Source organism: Motacilla alba, chromosome 9, assembly GCF_015832195.1.
Source record: "Motacilla alba alba isolate MOTALB_02 chromosome 9, Motacilla_alba_V1.0_pri, whole genome shotgun sequence".
NCBI classification, from domain to species: Eukaryota; Metazoa; Chordata; class Aves; order Passeriformes; family Motacillidae; genus Motacilla; species Motacilla alba.
The window spans coordinates 16,562,590-16,586,506 of NC_052024.1; the positions used below are offsets into that span (position 1 = coordinate 16,562,590).

General features: G+C 63.3%; 2 protein-coding genes across 4 annotated transcripts; one reads left to right on the forward strand and one right to left on the reverse strand.

Annotated features, from left to right (window-relative positions):
* Nucleotides 1–4,142: 4,142 nt before the first annotated feature.
* Nucleotides 4,143–14,408, reverse strand: SLC12A9 (solute carrier family 12 member 9). Its single transcript, XM_038146278.1, has 13 exons — nt 14,145–14,408; nt 11,935–12,069; nt 11,637–11,774; nt 11,109–11,408; nt 10,795–10,902; nt 10,577–10,688; nt 10,325–10,482; nt 9,969–10,051; nt 9,518–9,642; nt 7,981–8,173; nt 7,642–7,816; nt 6,785–6,931; nt 4,143–6,331 (listed from the first exon to the last, which is right to left on the reverse strand). Exons 1-13 carry the CDS (start codon nt 14,323–14,325, stop codon nt 5,499–5,501), a joined length of 2,688 nt encoding a protein of 895 aa, XP_038002206.1. The 5' UTR covers nt 14,326–14,408; the 3' UTR covers nt 4,143–5,498.
* A 3,987-nt stretch (nt 14,409–18,395) lies between these two features.
* Nucleotides 18,396–23,656, forward strand: PRSS56 (serine protease 56). 3 transcript variants are annotated; one of them, XM_038145815.1, is made up of 15 exons: nt 18,396–18,585; nt 19,097–19,150; nt 19,465–19,654; nt 19,752–19,860; nt 19,943–20,090; nt 20,206–20,348; nt 20,479–20,638; nt 20,723–20,911; nt 20,998–21,159; nt 21,304–21,367; nt 21,577–21,739; nt 21,952–22,105; nt 22,282–22,362; nt 22,606–22,721; nt 22,852–23,656. In XM_038145815.1, exons 2-15 carry the CDS (start codon nt 19,144–19,146, stop codon nt 23,023–23,025), a joined length of 1,860 nt encoding a protein of 619 aa, XP_038001743.1. In that variant the 5' UTR covers nt 18,396–18,585; nt 19,097–19,143; the 3' UTR covers nt 23,026–23,656. The 3 variants fall into 3 exon arrangements, with proteins under 3 accessions (XP_038001743.1, XP_038001741.1, XP_038001742.1); XM_038145813.1 differs by having other exon boundaries at nt 19,931–20,090; nt 22,852–23,652; XM_038145814.1 differs by lacking the exon at nt 18,396–18,585 and having other exon boundaries at nt 18,934–19,150; nt 19,931–20,090; nt 22,852–23,652.
* The last annotated feature ends 261 nt before the right edge of the window (nt 23,657–23,917 follow it).

Below are 23,917 nucleotides of genomic sequence, written 5' to 3' on the forward strand. Positions count from 1 at the left end.
GCAGGCCAGGCTCCATTAACGAGATTATTATGCAAAAGAAGCAGCCCTGTGCCACCCGCCAGCCTTACCTCATCCTCGCCGGCGGGGAGGTAGGGCAGGGGTGTCCCTGGGCCCCTTTACCCCGGGGGGGTTCTGGCACAGGGCTGGCAGTGCCAGTCCGCCTGGCACCCCCCCTTGCGGGGACCCTGCCGCCACCCCCCAGCAGCCGGACACCCAGGAGGGGCACGGGTGGGCACGGCCGACAGCCTGTGCCAGCAGCATCCCGGCCCCGCGGCACCCCCTCTCTGCCTGGGCACCCTGGGAGCCCGGCCCGGCCCGGCCCCGTTCTGCCAGAGCGGGTACAAGGGGACAGGACTGTGGGTGGGCAGCAGACATTGCCTGAAAGGCTCCGGGTGAGACGGTGGTCACGGGGGTGGCAGGGGTGGCACGAGGAGGGAGCCGTGCATTCGAACACACACGCAAAGGTCCGGGAATATTAAACTGCATTGCAGATAAATCCCCAACATAAATATCGTGAGCTGCTCTGCCACGGGGGGGCCCAGCAAGGAGATTTATAGGCCAGCAATTCCCACAGTGGCCCCCTGCCGTGCCTGGGTACTCTGGCCCCCCGCGGCCGTCCTGCCTGTTGTGCTCAGGGACACCCTGCTACCCTCACCCTCCCGTGCCAGCACATCCCTGGGTGCTCAGAGGGGGCTCTGGGTCTCCTGGGTGCTGGGGAGGGACAGCACATACTGGGTGCTGTGCTGTGGCATGGGGCCCTGCTTGTCATGGCACAGGTGGCTCAGCAATGTGGGACCTGCTGTCTTGTCCTGTGGGTACTGTGGGCTGGCTCCAGGCACAGCTCTCGGTGCCTGGGGCTGCTGAGGCTGCTCTTTCTGTGCTGGGGTGCTGGGCACGGCCCGGGCACGGTGCCCTCTGCAGCAGCCAGACCCAGCACCACCTGCACAGGCAGTGACACACAAGTACATCATGTGTGCACCCACACACACAGACATGCACCAGCACAGACACACACTGTGCCTTCACAGACATTCTCACACTCAAGCACTCACTGCCATCCACGCGTGCCCTGGCACACTAAACACAAGCTCAGGTGTTGCAGCTCAGCTTTCATGGGGCACACACCAAGGCAGAGAGAATCATGAATCCCACGAGAGAGACACCTCAGGCTCGGGCACCCTAAGCAGCCAGGTATCACCAACCCCAGTGGGATGCAAGGATACCCAGTCAGGCTGCTTCATGAGTGGGCACAGGGAATCCAACCCTGCTGCTCATGAGGGTGCTGGCTGGAAGACAGGGGCATGGGAGTCCCCATGCCTGCACTTACCCAGCCCTGAGACACACTTGGTACCTCGGCTGGAGCATGATGGATGCACATGGGGGGCAGGGAGGGCCTGGTGTTATTAACAGCCCTGGGTATTGCTCCAACAGGGCTGTAAAAATTAAAGGCGTGTGGATATAAAATAATGGATAAATCTGAGCTGGCCGCAGAGCGCTGCGGTGTCCCGCAGGTGTTGGCATCTCAAAAAGCCAGAGTACAGCAGCTGTGGGATGGGCACCTGTGGGTAAATATGGGGCATCAGGCAGTGCCTGCACCCTCTTCCAAATGCTGGCTTTCCCAAAAAAGGTTCGCTGAGTGCCCCGAGAGGATGTGCAGGCAATGCCAACCTGTGGAACTGGTACTGCGAGGCAAGCAGCCGCTGCTGGTGCTGGAATGGAAGAAAAGAGTTTACCCCCTTGCAGACAGGGCTGGGGGACAGGGCACCTGCTTCTGGATGTCCAAGCGCTGCCCAGCCCACGCACACCCAACAGCAGGATCCGTGCCATGGGGCCAACACACCCAGAGATCATCCGGAGGGTGTGAGCATCCCGTGGCCCGGTGCTCATCATCACCCATCCCGCCGGCCCCGCTCCGCCTGCCCATCCCGCGGGCCACCCCGCCGGCATCCTCATTTTCCCCAAGATTAGCCGCGGCGCGGGAGCCTCCGCGCATCGCCAGCAGGTGACAAATAAGATTTTTCCACTCTCCCGAGCACCCGGCATGGGTCTGTCATTGAAAATGCAAAGCAGCGCGGTGCCAACCTCCGCCATCCGCACTCACCTCGGTCAGCCCCTCAGTGCCGAGCACCCGGCCAGATGGAGCCCCCCCACCATCACCTCTAGACCCCCGCTCCGCCCGCTGTGCTCCCTCGGCAGTGCTGGGGTGCAGGGCACGGTGCCTTCACGCCCAATAAAACAGGGCAGCTTCCCGGGGGTTTCTTAGAGGGGTGCTAGTTTGGGAGTGCCAGCCTGGGTGGGCAACACGGCCTTTTGGTGCACCCACGTGCCTGGCGGAAGCTTGCACCAGCGAGGGGTTGTCCCTTATAGGAAACACCTGGCCCAAGACTTGCCTGTTTAGGGTGGGCATCAGCCCACAAGTCCCACCCCAAGGAGGCCCAACCCCAGCACCCAAGGCGGGATACGAGTGCTCCGCCCCACAGCTGGGTACATCCACCCATTACCCACAACCCTCACCCGTGGATTCACCTTTCCCAAACCCCTCAGTCGTGTTCGTCCCGTTCCCCCCCCCCCCATCCCCCCTCCCCAGGAAACCCTTCGGTTTCCCCCAGTTCCAAACCTGGCATCCCATTACTGCCGTGCCCCCAGCTCAGAGCACGGCACTCCCCCAGCAGCCCCCAGCCCCACTCCCCCCTGCCGCCGCCACGTCTCCCCTCTGCTATTGTCAGAGGGTTGCCTCTGCCTCTGTCTGCGAAATTAATTCGGAGGTGGAGAGGGAGAATTATGTAAAGTGTGGTTATTCTGGAGCGGCGGGGGAAGCGCGGCTGATGGCAAAGTGCCTTTTTGTGTGTTTAATATGCATTTTTTTCCAGCGGTGCATTTTCAGGCGGGTAATTTGCTGTCTTTTCAGACCCCGATCAGTATCATTTCTCTGGCAATGACAGCTTTTATTTGCACTGAAATGAATGCTGCAAAATTTCCAAGAAATAGCCGAGGCCCTGTTGGCTGCCCACCCCCGCAGGGCCGGGGCATGGGCACCCACCCCCTCAGCCCCCTGCCCATGGCCCCACTTGGCAGCAGAGTCCGGGGCTTCTGGGCAGATGCATGTGCCAGTTTGCACACCCCGAGTGCACAAGGGTGTATGGTCCCCTGGCTCCCCCTTCCTGGAGCCCTGTGTGCACATCAGGGTGTTATCCTAGGGGTGGGTATATACACCCACACCAACGTGTGTGCACACAGACACTCCTTGCGCACGTGTACAGCCCCCAGCACAGCACCCCTTCCTATGTGCACATGCACACACACTCTCCTCGCTTATGCATATCCCTGGCTGAACATCGACACACAGTCACACACACATCCCTGTTCGTGTGCTGGTAGGCCCCCTCCCCACTTTGTATCCCCTCCCAGACCTTGGCACAGCACCCCTGATCCAGAGCACCAGGAGGGTTTGGGGGTCCCCCATTCACCAGGCTCTACCCCAGCACAGCCCAGCGTGGGGAAATCAAGGCACAGAGGGGGCAGGCACAGATGGGTGCTCTCTGCACAGCCCATCCCCTCTGGGCACAGACAGCAATGGGTGGGAGTCTGGAGGAGATGCAGAGGTGTGAGTGTGGCTGTTTGTCTGCACCTCTGGCTGTTGGGAAAGAGGAAAAATGCTGTTTGTGTAGGTGTGTGCCGCGTGGGCGTTGCGTGCCAGAGCTGGTTTGCCGGAGCGGCGGTGCGGGCGTGTGGTGCTGCCTGTGCAGCGGCCGTGATGCTGCACGAACACACCTGGCTGTGCCCGGCTGTGCCTGTGCGTGCCCGTGCCAGCCCCTGCCCGTGCCGCGGTGTGTGTGACAGTGTGTCTGCAGTGCTGCCATGGGCACACGTGTCCACGTCTGTGCGTGGGCAGCTCTGACTGGGACAGCAGCCCTGGCTGTGCCCAGGCACACGTGGCCCAGGTGTGACACTAACGGCATTGCAGAGTGCTCATGCATGGGCAAGGCTGCACCCCCTAACAATGCTGTGGGGGGCTGCATGGTCCTGAGCCTGGGGTCCCATGCACCCCTAGCCCCAGGACCCAACCTGCAGAGGTGCTGGTGCCCGGCCTGGCCAAGGTTAACTCTGCTGGAGCCCATGGGCACAGTGAGGGGAAGCTTTAATTTAATGAAGTGTGAGGCTTTTTATGGGCTTTTAATTACGTGGTGATAATTAACATTATAGGCCTCCGGGTCCCGCTGGTGCCAGGCTGCCCTGTGCCAGCTTCCGACTGTTTGTAAATAAATCCCGCGGGATGCGTGGTGCTTGCCCCAGGGCACCCAGCTCCTGCAGCAGGGAGCAAAGCCAGCCCCAGCCCCCTCCTCCACAGCCAGGGCACAATCCACAGCAAAATGTGGCTCTCCACCATTTTTCCCCCCAGCTGCACCCAAGCACCTGCCAGCCCTCTGCCTGACCAGAGCTGCCAGCCGGCAATGCCAAGTTTGGTGAGAGCAGGCACAGGCAGCAGTAGCACACTTGTCACCTCTGCTGGAGCCCAGCCTGGCTGGGAGCAGCCCCCCGTGCCGGGGCTAATAGGAAGCAATCCATCAGGCAGCACTGGGCACACTGCCCACTCAGCAGGCACCCGATGGATTTATCGTTCAGCACCCAGGCAATTTCCTGCCCTCCTCTAATCAATAAGGGAGGGCAGGGGGCAAGGCCAGCTTCCCCCTCCAGGTCATAATGTGTGTGGGGAAATAAAAATGCCCCAAGAAACAGGTCAGGAGACCCAGGTGTGTGGGTAAGGACCCCACCACAAAAAATTTCCCCATTTCCTGCCAGCACCAAGGGATCAGCAGCCATAGGGGTGGGGGGACTACAGATGAAAGCATCTGGATGGCCCCCATCCAACAGCATTGGGGGTACGGAGCAAGATCCAGGTGCCATACACTGCAGCCATTAGGGCCAGCACCCGACTGCTTCCCTCACCCACCCAACCTCACACAGGGAGCCCAGGCCTCCAGGCTCCCCTCCCCCATCCTTTCCCATTTAATTTTTCCTAATGAAAGGCAGGAGGATGGCGGGGAGCTGGGGCACCAAGGTCGAGGCTGCCTTTAATCAATCCCCGCTGCTGGCTGGGTGCCCGGAGGAGCTGGCGGAGGAGAGGATGGGGGCTGCGGCAGGGGAGGAACTACAGAGAGGGTTGCAGGGTGCAACTAAGGGGCTCCCAGCAGACAACTGGGGCACCCAGGGCTTGCCCCCCCCAGGACCCTGCTATGCCCTGCTCCAAAGAAAAGGCACCGTGAATGCACCGTGCTGCCCGTCCAGCCCCAGAGCTGTGCCAGGATCCTGCCAGGGCAGCTTTAATCCTCCGCAGGAGACATCCCCGAATACCAAACCCCCTCCCTGCACCCACCTCTCACTGTGGGGTACCCTCTTCGCCCACCATGATGGAGACACTGGGGCCATCCTCAGGCTAAGGCTGCTAAAGGCACTGGGCAAAGGAGTGTGCAGGGAGCAGAGGGGGACCTGGGGGTCACCTAGAGCTGGGTGCTGGTGACAGCACTCACCCCGTGCACCAGCACGGTGGGGCCCAGCCCGCGGGTGAGCAGCTCCAGCTGGTGCAGGTAGAGCGGGTAGAGGCTGGTGTCAGCCGGCGGCCGCGGCAAGTACAGGAAGCGCACAGCCGGCGCGGGGCTCTGCTCCAGGACCAGTTTGTTGGCGGCACACACGTACTCATCTGACACTTGGGTGGTGTTGGTCGGGAAGTTCACAACCCCTTCTTCCTCTTCCTCCTCCGCTGGCCCTCCTGGGGGTCCCTGGCTGGTTTGCCAGTGCAGGCGGGTGATGGTATCCCAGGGCACCAGCTGGATCTGGGCCTGGATGCGCAGGTCTTTGAGGAGCTGGCGCAGCTTCTCCTCCTGGGCATGGGGCATGGTGCCCGCCTCCACGCAGAGGAAGAGGCGCAGACGGGCCCGGCGCCAGGCCCGCGCCATGTTGAGGACACAGGCCATCTGCAGCAGGAACAGGCTGCAGGTGTCGGCGTAGCGGGCGCTGTCGGGCCGCAGCAGGTTGACTGGCCAGACGTGGATGGTGGGTGGAGGGTTGGCGGCCCGCCGCAGCTCCCAGGCCTTGTCCAGGCTCTCCAGCTGCCGGGCCAGCAGGACATTGCGAAGCATCTTCAGGGCGTCAGCCACAATGCCCACATACTCCCGGGCTGACAGTAGTTTGGGAGTGGTGGCTGCCCGCAGCGGGGGGAAGCCCAGGGGAACGTCCTCACGGGAGCTGGTGAAGGCGGGGTGCCGGGCCAGACCATCCTGCGGTGCCTCGTCGTCATAGAAACCCAGCACCAGGGTGTTGGGGCGCATCCCGCCTGCCAGAGAGACCGTGCCAGCCTAGCTGAGCAGAGGCAGAGGCAGAGGCTGCACCAGCCCTCCTAGCACTGCAGGTGTCAACAAGCCACAGCTTGACCTCAGCATCGCCCTGCCAGTTTCAGACCCCTCAGGATCACACCTAGACAGCTCCAAGTCCTGGCTCGATTTTTGCACTGCCCACTCAATATCTCTCCCACTTGGCTTTGGGACTGCCCACACTGGGTGCTTCCAAACCCCTTGGCATATCTCATCCAGGTGTCTTCAAGCCCCTCAACGCTGCCAACAGTGATGCTTCCAAACCCCAAACAGCCTACAGATCACCCCAGATGCTTCCAAGAGCAAACCTGGCTCTGGCATCAACCACCCAGGTTCCTCTAAACCACTTGGCACTTCTCAACCCACAGGGACAGCAGGATGGACCCTCACCCATGTCCAGACCAGGCACCACTTACCAAGGCCAGAGGTGAAGAGGAGCTGCCGGACACCATGTCGTACTGAGGGTGCAAGGGTGAGGCTGACAAAGGCCTTGACATTCAGTTTGTCCACCAAGCTGAGCCACGAGTCCTGCTGGGGCTGCAGCGGGTCCGAGGGCAGCATGTCTGGGTGGGGAACAAAACCAGCATCAGTGGGACAGATAGCCCATACCGGGGCTAACCCTGGTGTCCACCCCTGCTGCAAAACCCTGTGCCCACCCCAGCACCCATGAGATGGAGAGGGGGATGTAGGTGCTTACAGAGAGAGATATAAAATTGTACATAAATGTATAAAAAACCTCCAGGCAGCCCCATCCCCACTCCCCAATTTCAGGCCATTAGTCACCACAGCAACAGCAGAGAAGGGGGAACAGAGCCTGTGCATCAGCCATGACATGTGCCAGGGAGAGCACATGTGTGCAAACCAACACACATGAGAGTGCAAACACCCCCAAGACACCTGGACACACAGCAGCAGGCATGAGGTGAGGATGGACACAGGCACACACGTGTGCAAGGCTGTGCCAAGTGTGTGCCCATGCGTGTGCTGGGTGTGTACAGGTGCTAACCTGGCTAGCACATGCCTCATGTGCCCGCCAACACTGACACATGCAGGAGCCCCACGTGCACATGTAGGGATGGAGGCTCGTGCACACGCATGTATAAGTGTGTGTGCACAGGAGGCATGGGACAGACACAACTCACTGATGTCCCCCATAGCAGCCAAGCCCAATGTGCCACTCATGTGCTCAAAACAACCCAAGAAGCTCAGGAGTCCTCTAGCACCACAGCAAAGTGCAGAAGCCATTAGCACAGGAGACAGTGCAGATCCTCACCCAAGTCCTGCAGCTCCACATGGCCCAGGACGTAGAGGCCGCTCTTCTTGAGGTCATTGACAAAGTCGATGAGGCGGGCACTGCCTCGCGGGTTCTGCACCATCAGCAGCATCTGCGGGCGCCAGAACTTGACATGGTCCTTCCGCACATCCAGCATCAGCAGGTACTTCCGCACCTGGAGGACAGAGGGAGGGAAACAGGTGAGGAACCCTTTTTGTTTCCCCAAACCACCCCCTGAGGATGCCAGTGCTGAGGACATGCTGCCCAGGACACAGCTGAGCTGCCATGGGGACACCGGCTCTCCACCCCCCAAGGGAACAACAGGAGGACGGCACTTACCTGATGAAAGATGAGGGCCTGGCTGATGTAGCCCCAAGTGCTGCTGGGTGAGAGGTAGTGAAGGGCAAGGAGGAGGAGAAGGAGGAAGCCCAGGCTCGCCGAGGCTGACACAGGGCTGATGAGGAACATCATGACGCAGCAGCCTGCAATGCCCAGCAGGCACGTGTGCCAGGTGAAGTACCGGAAAGTGGGCCTGCAGCAGGGAGGAGGGGACACCTGCTATCATGTGGTGCCCATGCTGCCTGTGGGGAGGGCACAGCAAGGGGAGCTGTGCCAAACGGCCATACCACCCACCCCCAGTGATTCTGCTGTGCCAGCCCAGGGCATGTTGGGCACCCCATGCACCCGGAGGAGAAGTTATGGAGGGAAGACGGTATCTCCCAGGGCAGTGGGCAGCCTGTTGCTGCCAGCCCTGGGCAAACAGGGCAGTGATGGCCACGGGGCTGGCACTGTCCTGGAACACCCAGGTAGTAACGGGCAGTGCATGGCAGCGCTGCCAGCCATGGTGCCCGCTCATTCTGGTGCGGGGAGGCAGAGGCGGGGAGGCGAGAAGCTGTTATTTTCTCTAATTGCTGTTTTTCCTGAAAGGTAATTAAAATCCTTTTCCGCTGTGCTAGATGCAGACCTCAGTGAGGGGAGGGGGGAGGCACCAGATGTGAGGTGGGTGAGGGGCCTGTTGCTGCCCATCCCAGCAGGCTCCCCCCAGGCACTGATCCTGCTCCATTCCATGCCAAGTCAAGGAAGCAGCTGGGCAGGGCAGATGGGGGCCAAGCCACAGCCTGACACAGACATCAGCTATCCTTTGGGAAAGGGGCCTCTGGGGGACTCCCAGGCAGTGCCACCCAGCCTTACTTGTGCAACACCTCTGCGCACCTGGGGGACTCTCCCTGCTGTGGAGTCAGCATCCTGCACTGAGGGCAGTGGGCATCACCCAGGAGGGAGATCAGGCTCCCCTCATACATTCCCTGCACCCCAGATTTGGGCAGCCCTACGAGCCCAGCCTCACACCAAAGTACCCCACACCTTGTACCACGGGCTGGGCCTGCCTGCTACACATACTCCTTCTTCCTGGAAGATATTTTCTCCTCCTCCCACCCAGAATCCTCCTTCCTCCCTCCCCCTTCTCCGTTGGTTTAATTAGCGCTAATGGAAAGTGGGCTCCATCACTGCTTGGCAAACCGCCCGGGGGATGCCGGCCGGCCCAGGCTATAAATTACCTCTGGAAAGCCTGAGGGGAGGGGGCGGGTGGTACCCAGTGGTGCTGGATTTATCCATATCCACTCAGCAAAGCAGTGCCAGTGCACAAGAACCGTGCCAAGCCAGTGCCATTCTAGGACATGTCCCCTTCTCTCTCCCCAGGGATGGGAGTGCCTTTGTCCCTCTAATGCCCAGGAGAGGGGTGTTCAGCATCTCTGCCCACCATCTCATCATAAATCTCAGGCACAGGAGTGGCAGGGGAATCACAGATAGAAGAACGGAGAGATGGGTGCCTGCCAAGCATCTCAGCACAGTCTCTCTCCCCTCTGGAAGTGGGTACCTGAAGTTGGGGGCCGAGGCCCATTCCAGTGCCAGGCAGGCCAGGTTGACAGTGGCATAAACCAGGAGGAAGAAGATTGTCACGACACTTGCGATGGTGTTGAGCTTCCCAGAAAAGAGCACAAGCTGCAGAGAGCACAGGGTGAATGCATACCCTGGGATGGCACATCAGGCATGTGCCCAAGCCACCGCTGTCCAACAGGGGTGTATCCCAGGGGTATGATGGGTAAGGGTACAGACAGGAATCCCTTTCCCTTTTTGTGATTTATCCTTAATTTATGGGATACCTCCTACCTCAGGGAGGGAAGGGCACAACTGCAGCAGGACACCCAGGGCAGGAGGGCTGGGAGAAGAAGGGCAGGGGGACATGCCAGGCTCCACAACACCCAGCCCAGGTGACAACCAACCTTCACCCAGAGAGGCCAGGATAGAAGCATGGCTGACAAACTCACCTGCACCACCAGCCAGGAGAGGATCACAGCCATCACTGGGTTCCCACTGGCAGATGTCTTCTTGGCCAGCGCCAGAGCCCGGCCTGCAAGGCAGAGCAGGGAGGCTGGGCTGGGACACCCCAGGAGGCAGCCACAGGTTCAACCACCAGCCAGGAGTCCCATCCCCACCCTGAGTGCTGGGGCAGGGGCAAATTCCAGGACACGCAGGTGACCCAAATGGGCACACACCAACCCACAAACCCACAAACCATCACCTCCACACCAAGAAGGGAGTTCCCTGGTGTCAGAGCTGGTCCCCAGCAGGGACAACCTGCTGAGTGGGCTCCAACGAGTGCCAGTGCACTCTGGGCACTCACCAAAGAGATCATCCCGGGCCAGAGCATACAGGATGCGGGATGCCCCGATGAGGTTGCTCATGGCTGCAGAGAGAGTGGCAGCATAGATGCCCACAGTGACCAGTGGTGGGAAGATACTGATGTCACGCAAGAATCCATAGTCTTTCTGCAGGAGGATCCTGGAGAGGGACACAGACACACTGGCATCTGCCTTGGCCCAGGCCAGCATGCCTGGCACCAGGCACACCCTGGCATGTGGAGAGGCGCCCATACCTGTTGCAGGTGGCACACATGAGGAAAGCCAGCACGTTGTAGACGAGGTAGGTGAAGAGCACAGCAGAGATGGTGCCCCGTGGGATGGAGTAGCTCGGGCGCTTCAGGTCCCCTGTGGGCAGGAGCAGGCAGCATTAGTGCCCACAGGCACAGCACACCTCTGATCTCTCACAGTTCCTGTTCCTGGTGCCACCCTGCCAGGTACCTCCTGTCCATACCTGACATGTTGGAGCCTGCCATGATGCCAGTGCAGCCGTTGAACATCACTGCAAACACGGAGCTGAAGCTCATCATCTGCCCGGTGGTGTAGTCCACCCTATACTCACCTGCAGGACACACAGGCAGGGGCTGTGACAGGGTGGCACAGCCCCACCACAGGCCCTCTCCTCCATGTCCCCACACACAAACTACAGGAGAAACCACCCCACAGCACCTGCTTTGTGCCCACACGCTGCCCCCACCCTTGAGCAAGCCCCATGTGATGTGGCAGTGCCAGTGGGCACAGCAGGCGGTGGGAGAAGCCTCTCCTCACCGCCCAGGTTGTCTCGCAGGGTGCTGAGGGAGAAGCCGGTGAAGAAGCCGTTATCAGTCTCAGTGCCATTGCCGTTGGGCAGGTGGATGGGCACCGTCAGCGGCCGTGTGGCGAAGAAGCTGACAAGGATGGTGCCCAGGACAGCTGCAACGATGAGGAAGATGAGGAAGGTGGCCTTGGCATAGATGGAAGCACCCACGAGGCACACGAGGAGGCAGAGCGCCAGCAGCACGGTGCCGTAGAGCAGCTCGTACCAGTAGCTCTGGGGCAGGACGTGGACGCCTGTGCCCGTTTCTTGCCCTGGGCAGAGACAAGTCAGGATCAGCAAAGCTTGGAGGGGGCATCACTGGGAGCTGAGAGCTACTAGCACTGTGTCAGGCATGATGGGCACCAACTCACTGGCCAGAGGGCTGGGTGAGCCATGGCTGGCTGTGCCGGGCATGGTGCTTGGCATGCCTGGTACAGCGCTAGGGCTGCTCAGGTAAGGGACACCTGCCGTCCCCTGCCACCACGCAGGGCGGTACTCACCAGGTGGGATCCCAAAGCTGTCCACCACTGCCTCCACCAGCCCCAGCACATAGAGGGCACTGCCACACACATTGGCCAGAAAAAACATGATCCCGATGCTGCCCCCAAACTCCGGGCCCAAAGCACGGCTGATCATATCTTGCTCGAGTTAAAGGAAGATCTCAGCAGCACAAACCACCATCAGATGCTCCCACCCCTCTCTCCCAGGCCAAAAGGGTCCCAGCCTCAGCATGGCACCCCAAGGCCACTGGGTTTGTCCCACATGCCCTGTCCCAGCAGCACCCACAGCAAAGGATACAGTAGGCTCCTCCAGCATCCAGTGCCCCGTTGGTGGCAATGGCACACACAGACAGCACTGTCATGCCAATGATGAAATATGCCACTGCGAACATCGCCAGGGCCTGGTACAGCCCAGCATGACCCACCACGAACCCTGCCGAGGATGGGAGAGGCCAGTGTGCCCATTAGCTGAGCATGGACAACCTGCAGGACAGAGTCCCCGGGCACTGCCACCACACAGACCTCACCCCACTGAGGCATGCAGCCACTCCCATCCCTGTGCCCACAGCTTCCCCCAGGTCCTGCCAGCCCCCTCCCTTCCAGGATGAGGATGCTTCCACCTCCCACCCACAGCAGCACACACCAGTGTCTCCCTCTCTCAGGGTATCTCCATTTTCCACCCGTGTCTGGCCCAGGTGTGCCCAAAAACCAAACAAACGGGGAAGAGGCTCTGCTGCAGGGACCCCCGTGCCCTGCTGCCACCCTTGCTCCCCAGAGCGGGGAGTCAGGAGCTCCCCGCAGGGATCGCGTTGCTGCCCCGCTTGCCTACAACACTGCAGGAAGTAGAAGCAGCCCGGGTGTCCCTGCCAGCCACGGCACCGCTCCCAGGGGGGTGGGGGGGTGGGTGGGTGTTCCCGCAGAGAGAGGGCCCAGAGCCCCCCCGGGCCTGCCCGGGGTGACGGCAGCGATCCCGGCTGGCGACACTGCGGGCAGGAAGGGGCTGCCCGCGGCTGTGGGCGATGCCCTATCTCAGCCACAGGCCAGGCCGCGGATGTGCCCGCGGGAGAGGCGAGGGGGGGTGACCGGGGCACCGGCACCGCAAGGAGCCCTTGGGGCGACAGGCTGGGTTTGAGGGCACCCGCTGTGGTCCCCAGAGAGCCGGAGGGCATCTGAGTGCCAAACGCAAGGTTGGGTGGGGGTGTTGGTGGAAATAAAGGGATGCCCCAAAAGCACTGTGGGCCTAAGCAGGAGGAGATCTGGGGAGCATGTGAGGTGTGGGGGAAGCCGGGAGCTGACAGGGAGAGCCTCGGCCCCCCGGAGTGGGAAAGCTCCTCTTCCTGACAGCTTTCCCTCCCCTCCACCCGACACCTCCTCTGCAGCCCCGCGGTCCCGGGTAACGCAGCCCCGGGCGGGGGCAGGTCAGGCAGGGAGGCCGGTGCCCGCTGTGGGGTTGGGGGAGCCAGAGCCGGTACGAAGTCCCCAAGCAGGGCAGTGGGAAAGGGCTGAATGATGACAGGGGAGCGCCGCGCCCCCATCCTGGGGGTCTCCCAGACAGGGGAATGGTCTCAAGGTCCCCCCATGGCCCGGCGGGGCCCCCGGGCACGCAGCCAACTCCCGCCCTGGGCTTTCCGTGGGCGGAAAGCGAAAGAGGAAAAGCTTTTCCCGTTCCCGGACCAGAGCAAACATTGCCCGCCCCGCCTGCCCCGGGCCATGCTGGGGCACCTACCCCTTCAGGCTCCCCAAAAGGCTGCCAGCTGCCGCAATCCATGCCCATCCTGCCCCCTACGTCTTCCAGGGGTCACACTATCAGACTCATAACCAAACTGGGGGCAGACCAGGAAACAATATGCGCCCTTTGCACACACACAGAGGGACAGCTGAGTATCTGCTGGGGGACACCAGGGTTCTGCCCTTGGGACATTGGATGGGATGCGGGAGAGAACTGGAGTGCTGGAGCCTGCCACTGGAGGATGCCTGGGAAGCAGCGGGGTCTCATCACTAGAGGACAGGTGGACATGAAAGCACTGGAATTCCGTTTAGGGAAGGCACTGGGAAGACACAGGATTCTACTCCCGGAACACCAGGGTTTTGAACTAGGGTCCCTTACGCGGGTCCCTAAGGTCCTAATTGGGTTCCTGTAGTACAGGTTCCTGTCACTGGGTCCTGAGACCCGAGCCCCCAGCCTAGTGGGGTCAGGTGGGGACACACAGCACTGGGACCCCAGCCCGGGCCGGAACTCAGCAGGCAGGGGAAAGGCACGGGGGCCCCAGACTGTGGGCACTGGGGTACGCACTGGAGAGGAGCACTGGGACTGCAGCACAGACGGAGGCCCAGGAGAGGGCACTGGGAGGGCACTGGCGACCCAGACTGGGTGGCTCGGGCTCCAGAGGCAGGGGCCCCGGGATTAGACGGGGGCCGGGCTGGGGGTACCAGGCAGAGCTGGTGACTCTCGGGGGGCCCCGGGCCGCGGCCGGGAGCGGGGGGTGCCCCAGGGGCGGCGGCACTCACCGAGGCGCAGGAAGAGGACGACGCTGAACATGGAGAGCAGCGTGGGCACCACAACGCCCAGGAATGTGGGCAGCTTGCGGGGGGCGGCGGCGGCCCGGCCGCGCTCCCGGCCCCGCTCCTCCTCGGCCGAGCCGCCGCACAGGCGGTACGTGAGCAGCGCGCTCCGCTCCGAGCTCGCCATGGCCCGGCCCGGCCCGGCTCGGGCCCCGCCGATCCCGAAAAGCGTCCGGTCCCGGCCCCGGCCCCGCCCCGGCAGCCCCGCCCGCCGACCCGGTCCCGACCCGCCGGGCCCCGCCCCACACACGGCCCCGCCCACGACCCTCCGCCCAGGCCCCCGCCCCCGACCTCGCCCCTCTCTAGGCCCGCCCCGTGCTAGCCCACCGCTGAGGCCCCGCCCCACCGTGCACCCTGGCCACGCCCCTTGGCTGGCCCCACCCACAGCCCCCCGCTCTTGCCACGGCCCCTGTCCCAAAATGCTCTCCCATAGTGGTCCCCTCCACCGCCCCCCCAGCCCCACCCCAACACCCCCACAGTGACTTCCTCCCCAGCCCGAGTCACTCTACACCTCCAACCCTCGGCCCTTCCGGGGTCTCCCCACTCTGGTACCCGGCACTGTCCCCCCACTCGCGTCCTCCGAACTCGCCCCGCTCCTCTCGCACCCCAAAACCCGCCCCTGCGTCGCCACGCTCCCCCTGTCCCCGACCCCCCAGTGGCCAACACCTGACACCGACTCGTGCAGCCCCGGGCACCCGCGGCAGCTCCGGTGCGGCCCCCGCCGATGTCCGCTCCCCCCGCCCCGCGGCGCTGCCGGCCGGGCTCGGCTGCCCGCGCCAATTACCGGACAATTGGGGCCCCGGGGGCACCGTCCCCCCCCGCCCGCTGCCAGGGCTGGGATCTGCCCGGGCCCCGGGGTCCCACTGCCGCCGCCGCCCGGGGCGGCCGAGCGCCTCGCCAATTAGGTTAATGGGGTTGGCACCGGCACCGGGAGCGGGGGGCACGGTGCGGCCGGGGGCGAACACCACTCCGGCCTCAAGTACCCGCAGGGGCGCCGATTGCGGTCAGCAGAGCGATCGGACCCCCGCGTGTCACTGGTGGGGGGGATCGTGCGGGGATACTGGGACGGGGCGGGAGAGCGCTCCCCTGTGTGCCGTGGTGCTGTGTCCCCCCACTCGGCCCCGCCGTCCCCCGTGGGGCGGAGGCACAGCGTGCCCCCGCGGCCGAGGTGGGAGCCCGGGCGGCCGGGGCTTTCATCTGCGGCGGGCCTGTCGCCGTGCCAGCCGCGGGCAGCCCGTGCCTTTGATGTGCCACTGAAGCGGCATTGTCCGCGCCCCGCTGGCACCATCGCGGCCGGGAGGACCAGGGGGAGCGCGGGCACGGAGCCGCTCCTGCCCCTAATGGGGACGAGAACCCCGGACTCGAAATGGGGATGGGGACACGGACACCTGCTGCACTTGCTGGGGACAGAGAGCGGGGCGTGAGTACCCCCTCTGGAGTACAGAGATTTGTGCACGGGCACCCCCTGTTCCCCAGCGGACATGAGGACACGGACACCCCCTACCCCTAGCAAAGACAGAGCTCTGGACACGGGCACCCATCTCTTCCCCCTAGCAAAGATGGGCACCCCACAAATGGACATGGGATCCAAAAACCCAATTTCCTTTTACAGAGGAGGGGGCACGGGCATCTGCTGCACTCCGAAGAAGTGATGGAGATGCAGCTGCACTTTCACCAAAGGAGCTGAGGCTGGGCTTGTGGGCACGGGAGGGTGGTAACTGGGGCAAGGCAATGTCATCCCAAAAATTGGCGCCAGTGACCATCCGAGCGGCAGGCACGTAGCAAACCGTCCAGCTGGGCTGGTGAGTGTAGCCCTCCCATCCCTGGGGCCAAAGCTGCCCCCAGCCCGGGCCGGCTGCTGAAGAAGAGAACAAGCAAGAAGGACAGCCGGTGACACGGTCCCACCCGCCCCGGCCGGGGCACGTCCTTCTTCCTGCACCCCAGGCAGGACAGGGCATACTCAGGCGGGAGGCATCGGAGGGGTATTCCCAGAGCCGCTGCTCAGCACGGGGGTGCAGTGCCCTTACGCGGGGCGATCTGTTCAGCCAAGGTTGGGCTGGCACAGAGAGCGGGGACCCCCCGCCCGGGGCCCCCCCGCCTTCCCTTCCCCCGCCTTGTTCGCTCGGCCGCTCCCGGCCCGCTGCCCGCCTTTGAAACCGCCGGCGGGGCTCCCACGCCCAGCCCGGGCCCCCCGCGCCCGCAGCCGCCGGTGCGTTCCCAGCGCCCGGGGCCCGCAGGAGGGAGGGTGGCGCGGCCGGGGCTTGGCGTGAAAATGATCAAGGGCCGCGGGCAGCGCCGGAGCGCAGCGCCCGTCTGATGCTGCCCGCCCGGAGGCCTCGTCGAACAAAGGCGGCATTGAGGCCCCGGCTGCGCCCCCCCCCGCGCCCCCCGCCCCGAGCTGGCATCTTGGCGCGACATTAATGAACTCGCCTGTTTGTGCTCCCCCGGCCCCTCTCTCCTCCCACCGCCCGGGGGGCACCGTATATATCCATCTCTCCTTGCCTGCCTCGGGCATTTCGGGGGTTCCCCCCGCCTGCCCCCCTTTGCCCGCCCGGGGATGGAGCAAAGAAGGAAGAGGACACGGGACGGTCTTCTCGGGGTCCGGCTGGTTCCCCCCGTGCTTTTGCTGCCGCTGCTGCAGCTGGTGGGGGGGGCTCCCCTGGGCCAGAGGCTGTACCCCATGCCGGCCAGCATCCTGCAAGGTCAGTGGGGCACAGGGACGGGGGCGTCTTTGCGGGAGAGTTTGGCTGCAGATGGGGTGGCTGTAGGAGACAGGACCCTTGGATTCACTCTCAGGTAGGGTGGCAGCACAAGCAAGATGGCCAGGTCCTTATCAAAACCCCCTAAAACTCGGGGCATGTCTGTGCTGCCTGGACTGAGTGTCAAATACTGCCGGTGGCACTAGGGGACACAGGGGGTGCAGGGAGTGCTGTGGTTTATGCCCTGCAGCACCAGCACTGTGTCACTTCCAGGGGACAATCTGCCAGGGCATGGCCGGCCGGAAGGTGGCTCTGCATGGGTACAGGTGGTCACAGATAGGGGCACACGGGGGGATGCACACATCCAGGGCAGGCACAGGACTGCACACACATGGGCACATGCAGGAACACACAGACACTGGCGGAAGAACCCTGATACACACAAGTGTTCATTCAAAAGTGTGCACAGAGGTACACATGTGGGCACACCTGCCTGGGTTCACACCCTGTCTCCATGTAAAACAGGAACACAGAGACCTGGGCAAAGACCCAGGTGTGCATGTGCCAGCTCCAGCAGGGAGGTGACACTAGTGGCTGTCACTCTAGGCAATTCCAAAGGGTGACAGGCCATTCCCAGCCTGACACCTGCCTAGGCAATTCAGGCACCAGGCAGGATGGGGACACCCCGTGGCTGTGGTGGGGGGCAGCAATGGGGGCTCTGGGGTCTGAGCACCCTGTGTGCACCCATCAGCGCTGTCAAGCCGGGGGACGCTGGTGCTGGAGGCGGCGCTGAGGAGCGCGCTGCTGGCACTGGAGCGGGCGCTGTCAGAGCAGCAGCAGCAGAGTGCCTGTGGGCTCTGTGCCCCCTGCCTCTTCCCACCCTGCGCCAACATCACCGGCCGCTGCCCACGTGAGTCATAACCCCGTTTACCCCATTGCCCTACCCTGTCCCCAGGATAGACCCTATCCAAATAGAACCCAGGATCCCCAGCCAAACGCAGCCCAGGGGTCTTATCCAAATACCATCCCATGCCCAGAAGATCCTACCAAAACCTGCACCTATGCCTGGAGACTCTACCCAAATATTTGGATGCTACATCATTCCCTAGAAATCCTATCAAAATGATACCGCAAGATCTTACCCAAACCATACTCATCCCCTACAGGCTTAGCCTACAGGCTTTTACCAAAACAGTGCCCTGACTCCTGAAATATATCCCTAACTGCTAACAACCCTGCCCAAGCAGTTCCCATTGTATCTAGATCTTACCCAATCACCTGGAGCCTTATCCAAATCATTGCCTGATCCCTTGTGAACTTTTCAGTTATTCACCCCAAAAACATATCCCAGTACCCATACCTACCAAAACATGCTGACTTCACAGCCCATCACGCTCCCTTCCCACTCATCCCGAAGCAGAGGCTGGGGTGACCTGGGCAGAGGAGCACAGGGAGGACACGGCAATGCCCACAGCCCTGCTGTCCTTGCAGCCCCAGCTGTGCCCCCTGCCATGCTCCCAGCTGCCAGGCCCTGCTGGATGCCCTGGCACTGCCCGAGCTGCCCCAGCGCAACTGGGCGCTGAGCCAGGCCTGTGCCCCCTACCAGCGCCTGTGCCCACCCGAGGGGGCCCTGCACAGCTGCACCCCGCTCAGCGCCCGGCTCTGCCGCCACCGCCTCCAGGAGTGCTGTGAGTGGGCATCCGCACCCCCCCGGCTCCTCCCAGAGATGGGAGACCCTACAATAACAAATGGGGTATCCCCAGGGGATGCTCGGAAGGGATATGGGGTGTTGGGGTGACAGAGGGTGTTGGGATGGAGTGGGGAGATGGTGGAGGTGGGGGTATGATAGAGTGATAAGGGATCTCTGGTGGGATGGAAGGCTGGGAGATGGATCTGGGAAGGGAATTGGAGATTTGGGGGATGGGGCTATTTGGAGCGATGAACAAATTGGGCTGGGCTGGGACTGGGACACTGAGGGGCAATGAACAATCTGTAGTGGGAGAAGTGGGCAAGGGGAGACTGGGGATACTGAGTCACTGAGGGTGATGAGTACTCCCTGGGGTGGTACAGGGATGTTTGTTCGGGCTGATGGGGGTCTGGGGGCACCGAAAGGAACTGGAGCGACTTGGGGACAGCAGGGCTGTGGTGGTGACATCTGGGGAGAGTGTCTCCGCATGCCATGACAGCCTGTCCCTGCAGAGACGGTGGCCGCAGCCCCGAGTCCTGACGCAACAGCGGAGGCGACAATGCCAGGTGAGCCGGGGCGGCCCTGCCGTGCCCACGCCACCCCCCCCACCACGCCGGCGGGCGCCCCCGGCCCCCGGCTGCCTGCTGGGCCGGGGGGCAGAGGTAGCGTCGGCAGCTGCCGGGCTGCGGGGTGCCCCCGGCCCTCCGCCCGCTCGCCTCCGTGAGCACGATGAGGCTTGACAGCGCGCCCGACGCGCCTCATGTCCCGCCACCCCCTCCACCTGCCACGGCCATCCCCGGCCACCCGAGCCCACCTGGGAGACGGAGTGTCCAGCAGCCGGCCAGCGGGACGCCCTCCTCATCCCGACTTTGTCCCCCAGGGAGCTGTGGGCGCCGCGGGGTCCCTCAGACCAACGGCACAGCCCCCCGAGGACGGATCATGGGCGGCAGCGTGGCCCCGCGGGGCGCCTGGCCCTGGCTGGTGTCGGTGCGGCTGCACGGGGAGCTGATGTGCGGAGGGGTGCTGGTGGGGCGCTCCTGGGTCCTCACGGCGGCACACTGCTTTGGCGGGTACGGTGGGGGCACGGCAGCGCGGGGAGGATGCCCTGCAGAGGCGGGCACGGGGAAGTACCGTCACCCCTGTAACTGGCTGCCCCCCACCCGCCAGGAACCGGAACGAGCTGGCCTGGACAGTGGTGGTGGGCGACCACGAGCTGGGCAAGCCGGGAGCGGGCAAGCGGGCGGTGCCCGTCCGGCGCATCCTGCCTCACCCTAAGGTGGGCACCACCCCCACCTCCCTGTGCATGCCCCAGGGGCCCCCACCGACATCCCCACATCTCCTTCCAGTTTAACCCCAAGACGTTTCACGGGGACCTGGCGCTGCTGGAGCTGGCGGTGCCTCTGGCCCCATCATCCACCGTCAGCCCCGTGTGCCTTCCCAGCGGCTCCGCGGAGCCCAGCCCCGGCACCCCCTGCTACATCGCGGGCTGGGGCTCCCTCTACGAAGGTAAGAGACTCCGCGGGGTGTTCCCCTCTGTGCCCTCTCTGGTGCCCAGCCCCAGCGCACCAAAAGGGAGATGTCCGGGCACAGGGGACCCCGTAACAGGTGCCTTGCCTGGCAGAGGGACCAGCAGCCGACGTGGTGATGGAGGCACAGGTGCCCCTGCTCAGCCAGGAGACGTGCCGGGGTGCCCTGGGCAAGGATCTTCTCACCAGTGCCATGTTCTGTGCTGGGTATTTGTCTGGAGGCATCGACTCCTGCCAGGTAACACCGTGCCTGAGGGACTGTCAGCACCCCGCTTCAAAAATCCCTCACACAGTGCCGGGCACGTACACAGCCCGTCCGTACGGCTGGGGTCCCAGCCCAGCCCAATGCACAGGCATTTCCTCTGCAGGGTGACTCAGGGGGGCCGCTGGCGTGCGAGGACCCCACTTCTCACCACTTTGTCCTCTACGGTATCACCTCGTGGGGTGATGGCTGCGGCGAGCGGGGCAAACCAGGAGTCTACACGCGTGTCACTGCCTTCAGGGACTGGCTGAGTCTCCAGATGGACTGTGAGTGCTCCTGGCCGCTCCGCAGGGGGCACGGAGACGCCCAGGGGGTTTTCAGCACTCATGGCAGCGTCGGTTCTCTTACAGCTGCCCCTGGCAGCCGAGAACCGAGCTGCTTCGACCTGCTGGCCGTGGCGCAGCTGCCCCCCGAGCAGCAGTCCCCGGAGCGCGCCCGCCTCTGTGCCTTCTACGCCGGGTCCTGTCGGGCACCTCAGGGCCGGGCCGCCTGTGCCCGCCTGGCCGAGGAGACCTGCCACGCCAGGACGAGAAGATGTGGTGAGCTGGGGGTCATGCCAGAGCTAGGGGAGGGACCCCATTTCTGGCGTGGAGCCAGGGTCACGTCTCTCCCTCTATGCCCACAGAGCTGCACTCCTATGCCCAGACCTTGGTAGATCTCTTGCACCAGGCTGGGGACTTCATCCGAAACCAGTTTGATTTCTCCTTCCTCACCCGCACTCTGCCCCAGCTCCTGGGCAAGATCTACGGGCACTTGTTCCCTCCCCGTGTCCGCAGGGATGCCCCAGGTACTTTCCCAGGCTGGACCACCCCGTGCCCACTTGGGGTCCCCTCAGACCCTCCTATGCTGGTGGTTGGAGCACCAGCAGCCTGCCCTGGCTTCCCAACAGGGCTCCTCTATCCTTTGTCCTGTCTTTTTCTTGTCCTCACAGGCCTGGCTGTGGCAGGGGGCCAATCCAGCCCCACAGCAGTGGGACCCCAGAGACCCCTCAGCAGGTGAGGCATGGTGGGCCACAGGATGAGGGGCTAAAGAGGCTGGGGAGTTGGTCCAGATACTGGTGGGCACTGACACGGCATTTTGGGGACAGCCTGAAGCATTGGGATCCTGTTCCTGCTGCTACCAGGGCACTCCCCCGGGGTGCCCAGGTGTGGTGCAGAGGGTGGCACTGCCCACCCAGTCTGAGCTCGCCCCATTGTGCTTCCAGGTGGGGGGGCAGGCGGCTGCCCCCCTTTGCAGAGCTTTTTGGGGTAGTGGGACCCCAGCTGCAGGACTGGGTGGAGGCTCTGAGGACTGTGGCAGGGGACAGCCCCCTGGTGACAACACAGGACAGGGAGCAGCTCTCCAGGGAGATGCAGCTCTTCCTGCAGGTATGTGGGGAGGGACAGGCTGGGGGAACCCCTGTCCTCTTGCGACTGGGCCACCAGGGACCAAACCCCTTCAGTTCTCCTGCGTCCCCTCCTGCCGTTCCTTGGGTCCATTGTCCTCTGTGCAGCTGCAGAAGTGGCATCTCTCACTTTGCCACCACGGAAGGGGCATCTCACCCTCCCCAAATCACCCATCCTGTCCCACTCTTCATCAGGGTGAGGATGTGGTGGAGGAGATGGTGGCACAGGGACGAGCCTTCCTCACCCAGCTGCGGGCAGAGCTGGACCTTGGCACCACCCTGGAAGCCATGGAGCCACAACGGGCATCTGGAGAGCTGGCAGGGACCCCCATGCCAAGCCATGAACCCCGTGAGCCTGAAGGGACTGGGGACAATGGGGCAGCAGGGTGTCCATCCACGGGGCAGCAGGGTGTCCATCCACGGGGCAGCAGGCTGTCCATCCACGGGGCAGCAGGGTGTCCATCCACAGGGCAGCTCTGTGTCCGGCCAGTGCCCGCTGGCGTTTTACACCTCTCTCGGTGGCAGGGAGGGAGAAACGGGAACTGGTGCCCTCGGAGCTGCCCAGGGTGGAGGAGGAAGAGGAGGAGGAGGCAGGTGTGGGCAGAGGTAAGCTCCCAAGACACCACGGGGTGCCAGGTATCACCAAGGGAACGGCGACAAGCCCAGCCTTGCGCCCCTGTCTCAGGGCTGTCCCATTTCACTGGGACAGTCTTTTGCTATATTCCCCCCCTCTGCCCACGCTCCCCTGGTGTCCCCAGAGCAAGGATGGTGCTCCCTGTGGTGAGCAGCAGCATGGTGCCCCCACGACTGATCCCTGATGTCCCTCTATGTCTCTCCCGCCTGTCCCAGGGGTTGCAGCCTGCCCTGGCCTCAACGAGTCGGCGCTGCGGGTGGGCGCTGTGCGGGACCTGCACGCCTGGGTGCTGCGGGTGCCCGAGGCAGACCTGGCCATGACCTTCCAAGAGGTGAGTGCCCCATCCAGCCTCTCCAGGCCACACCCTGGCAGCCAGGCGGTGCCACCCCCTTCAGGCAGCGCCACTGTCCCACTCTGCCCATGGCTCCCCTGGCACTCATGGTGCTGTTGTCTCCCCACAGATCCTGGTGGACTTGGGCTCCAAAAACACCAAGGGACTGTACCGGGCACAGGTTCGGGCCACGGTTGGGGGCCGCCCCACGGCCTTCACTGGCCTTGTGGGGCTGGAGAGTGACACACTGGCCCGTAGCATGCCCGGCCTCGTCGCTCTGGCGCTCGAAGCACTGAAAACCTAATAGGGCAGTGTGCCAGCATGGGGAGAGGGCACTGGGGCAGGTGTCCCTTATGTCCTTCAAATACACTCCACTCCCAGTGTTAGGCTCTTCCACCCCTTTCTCCCCAATTGTACGTCAGTCTCTCTTGCACCAGCTCTCCCTTACTTCCCCAGGGCAATGGACCCCTGGCGGGTACCTGAAGCATCTCAGCCAGGAATCACAGTCCTCCTCTCCCCTGGAACCCCACCTTGGCAAGCCCACCCTCACCCCATCTTCCCCAGAGGCACCTGAGCTGTTATTTATTTGTACAGAGAAGGTTTATTTTTCAATAAAGAAGGGCTCTATTTTCCAGTAGCTGGCGAATGTGAAGCAATAGCTGTGCCACACAGTGCTGGTGAACTGGGTGACAGTGGAAGGACTTTCCAGGGGAGCTATGATATCCCATTGTGTTCCCCTTCCTATTCCCCTTGTACTCTGAAGTGATGCCTCCAGCCTTGGTTCCTGCTGTGCCCGCACTGGCACAGACTCTCCAGCCCCTTCCCCAGGGGTCAGACACCCTCCTGTCCCTGCAGCACCCACAGCACAGCACTGGTGCTCACTCTGGTGACACTCTTCAGGACCAACATGAAACCTCCCAATGCAGGGGCCAAGTGTGCCCAGGGTCGGTGGTCAGTGGTGGGTGCCAGCCCTGTGCTTGGCCATCAGTGGGTGCCCTGAGGACCCTGCTGTGGGACCCTGCCACTCGGAACAACATCACTGGAACTGCTGAGCTGCAGGGCAGGGACGGCTGCTCCCCGTGCCCAGCAGTGCCTGTGCTGCGATACCCAGGCTCAGGGTGATGGGCTGACACCCGTGGGGCCAGCAAGGCCAGCTGTGCCTGCCCATCTCCCCTTCCCTGCACGTGGGGGTGCCG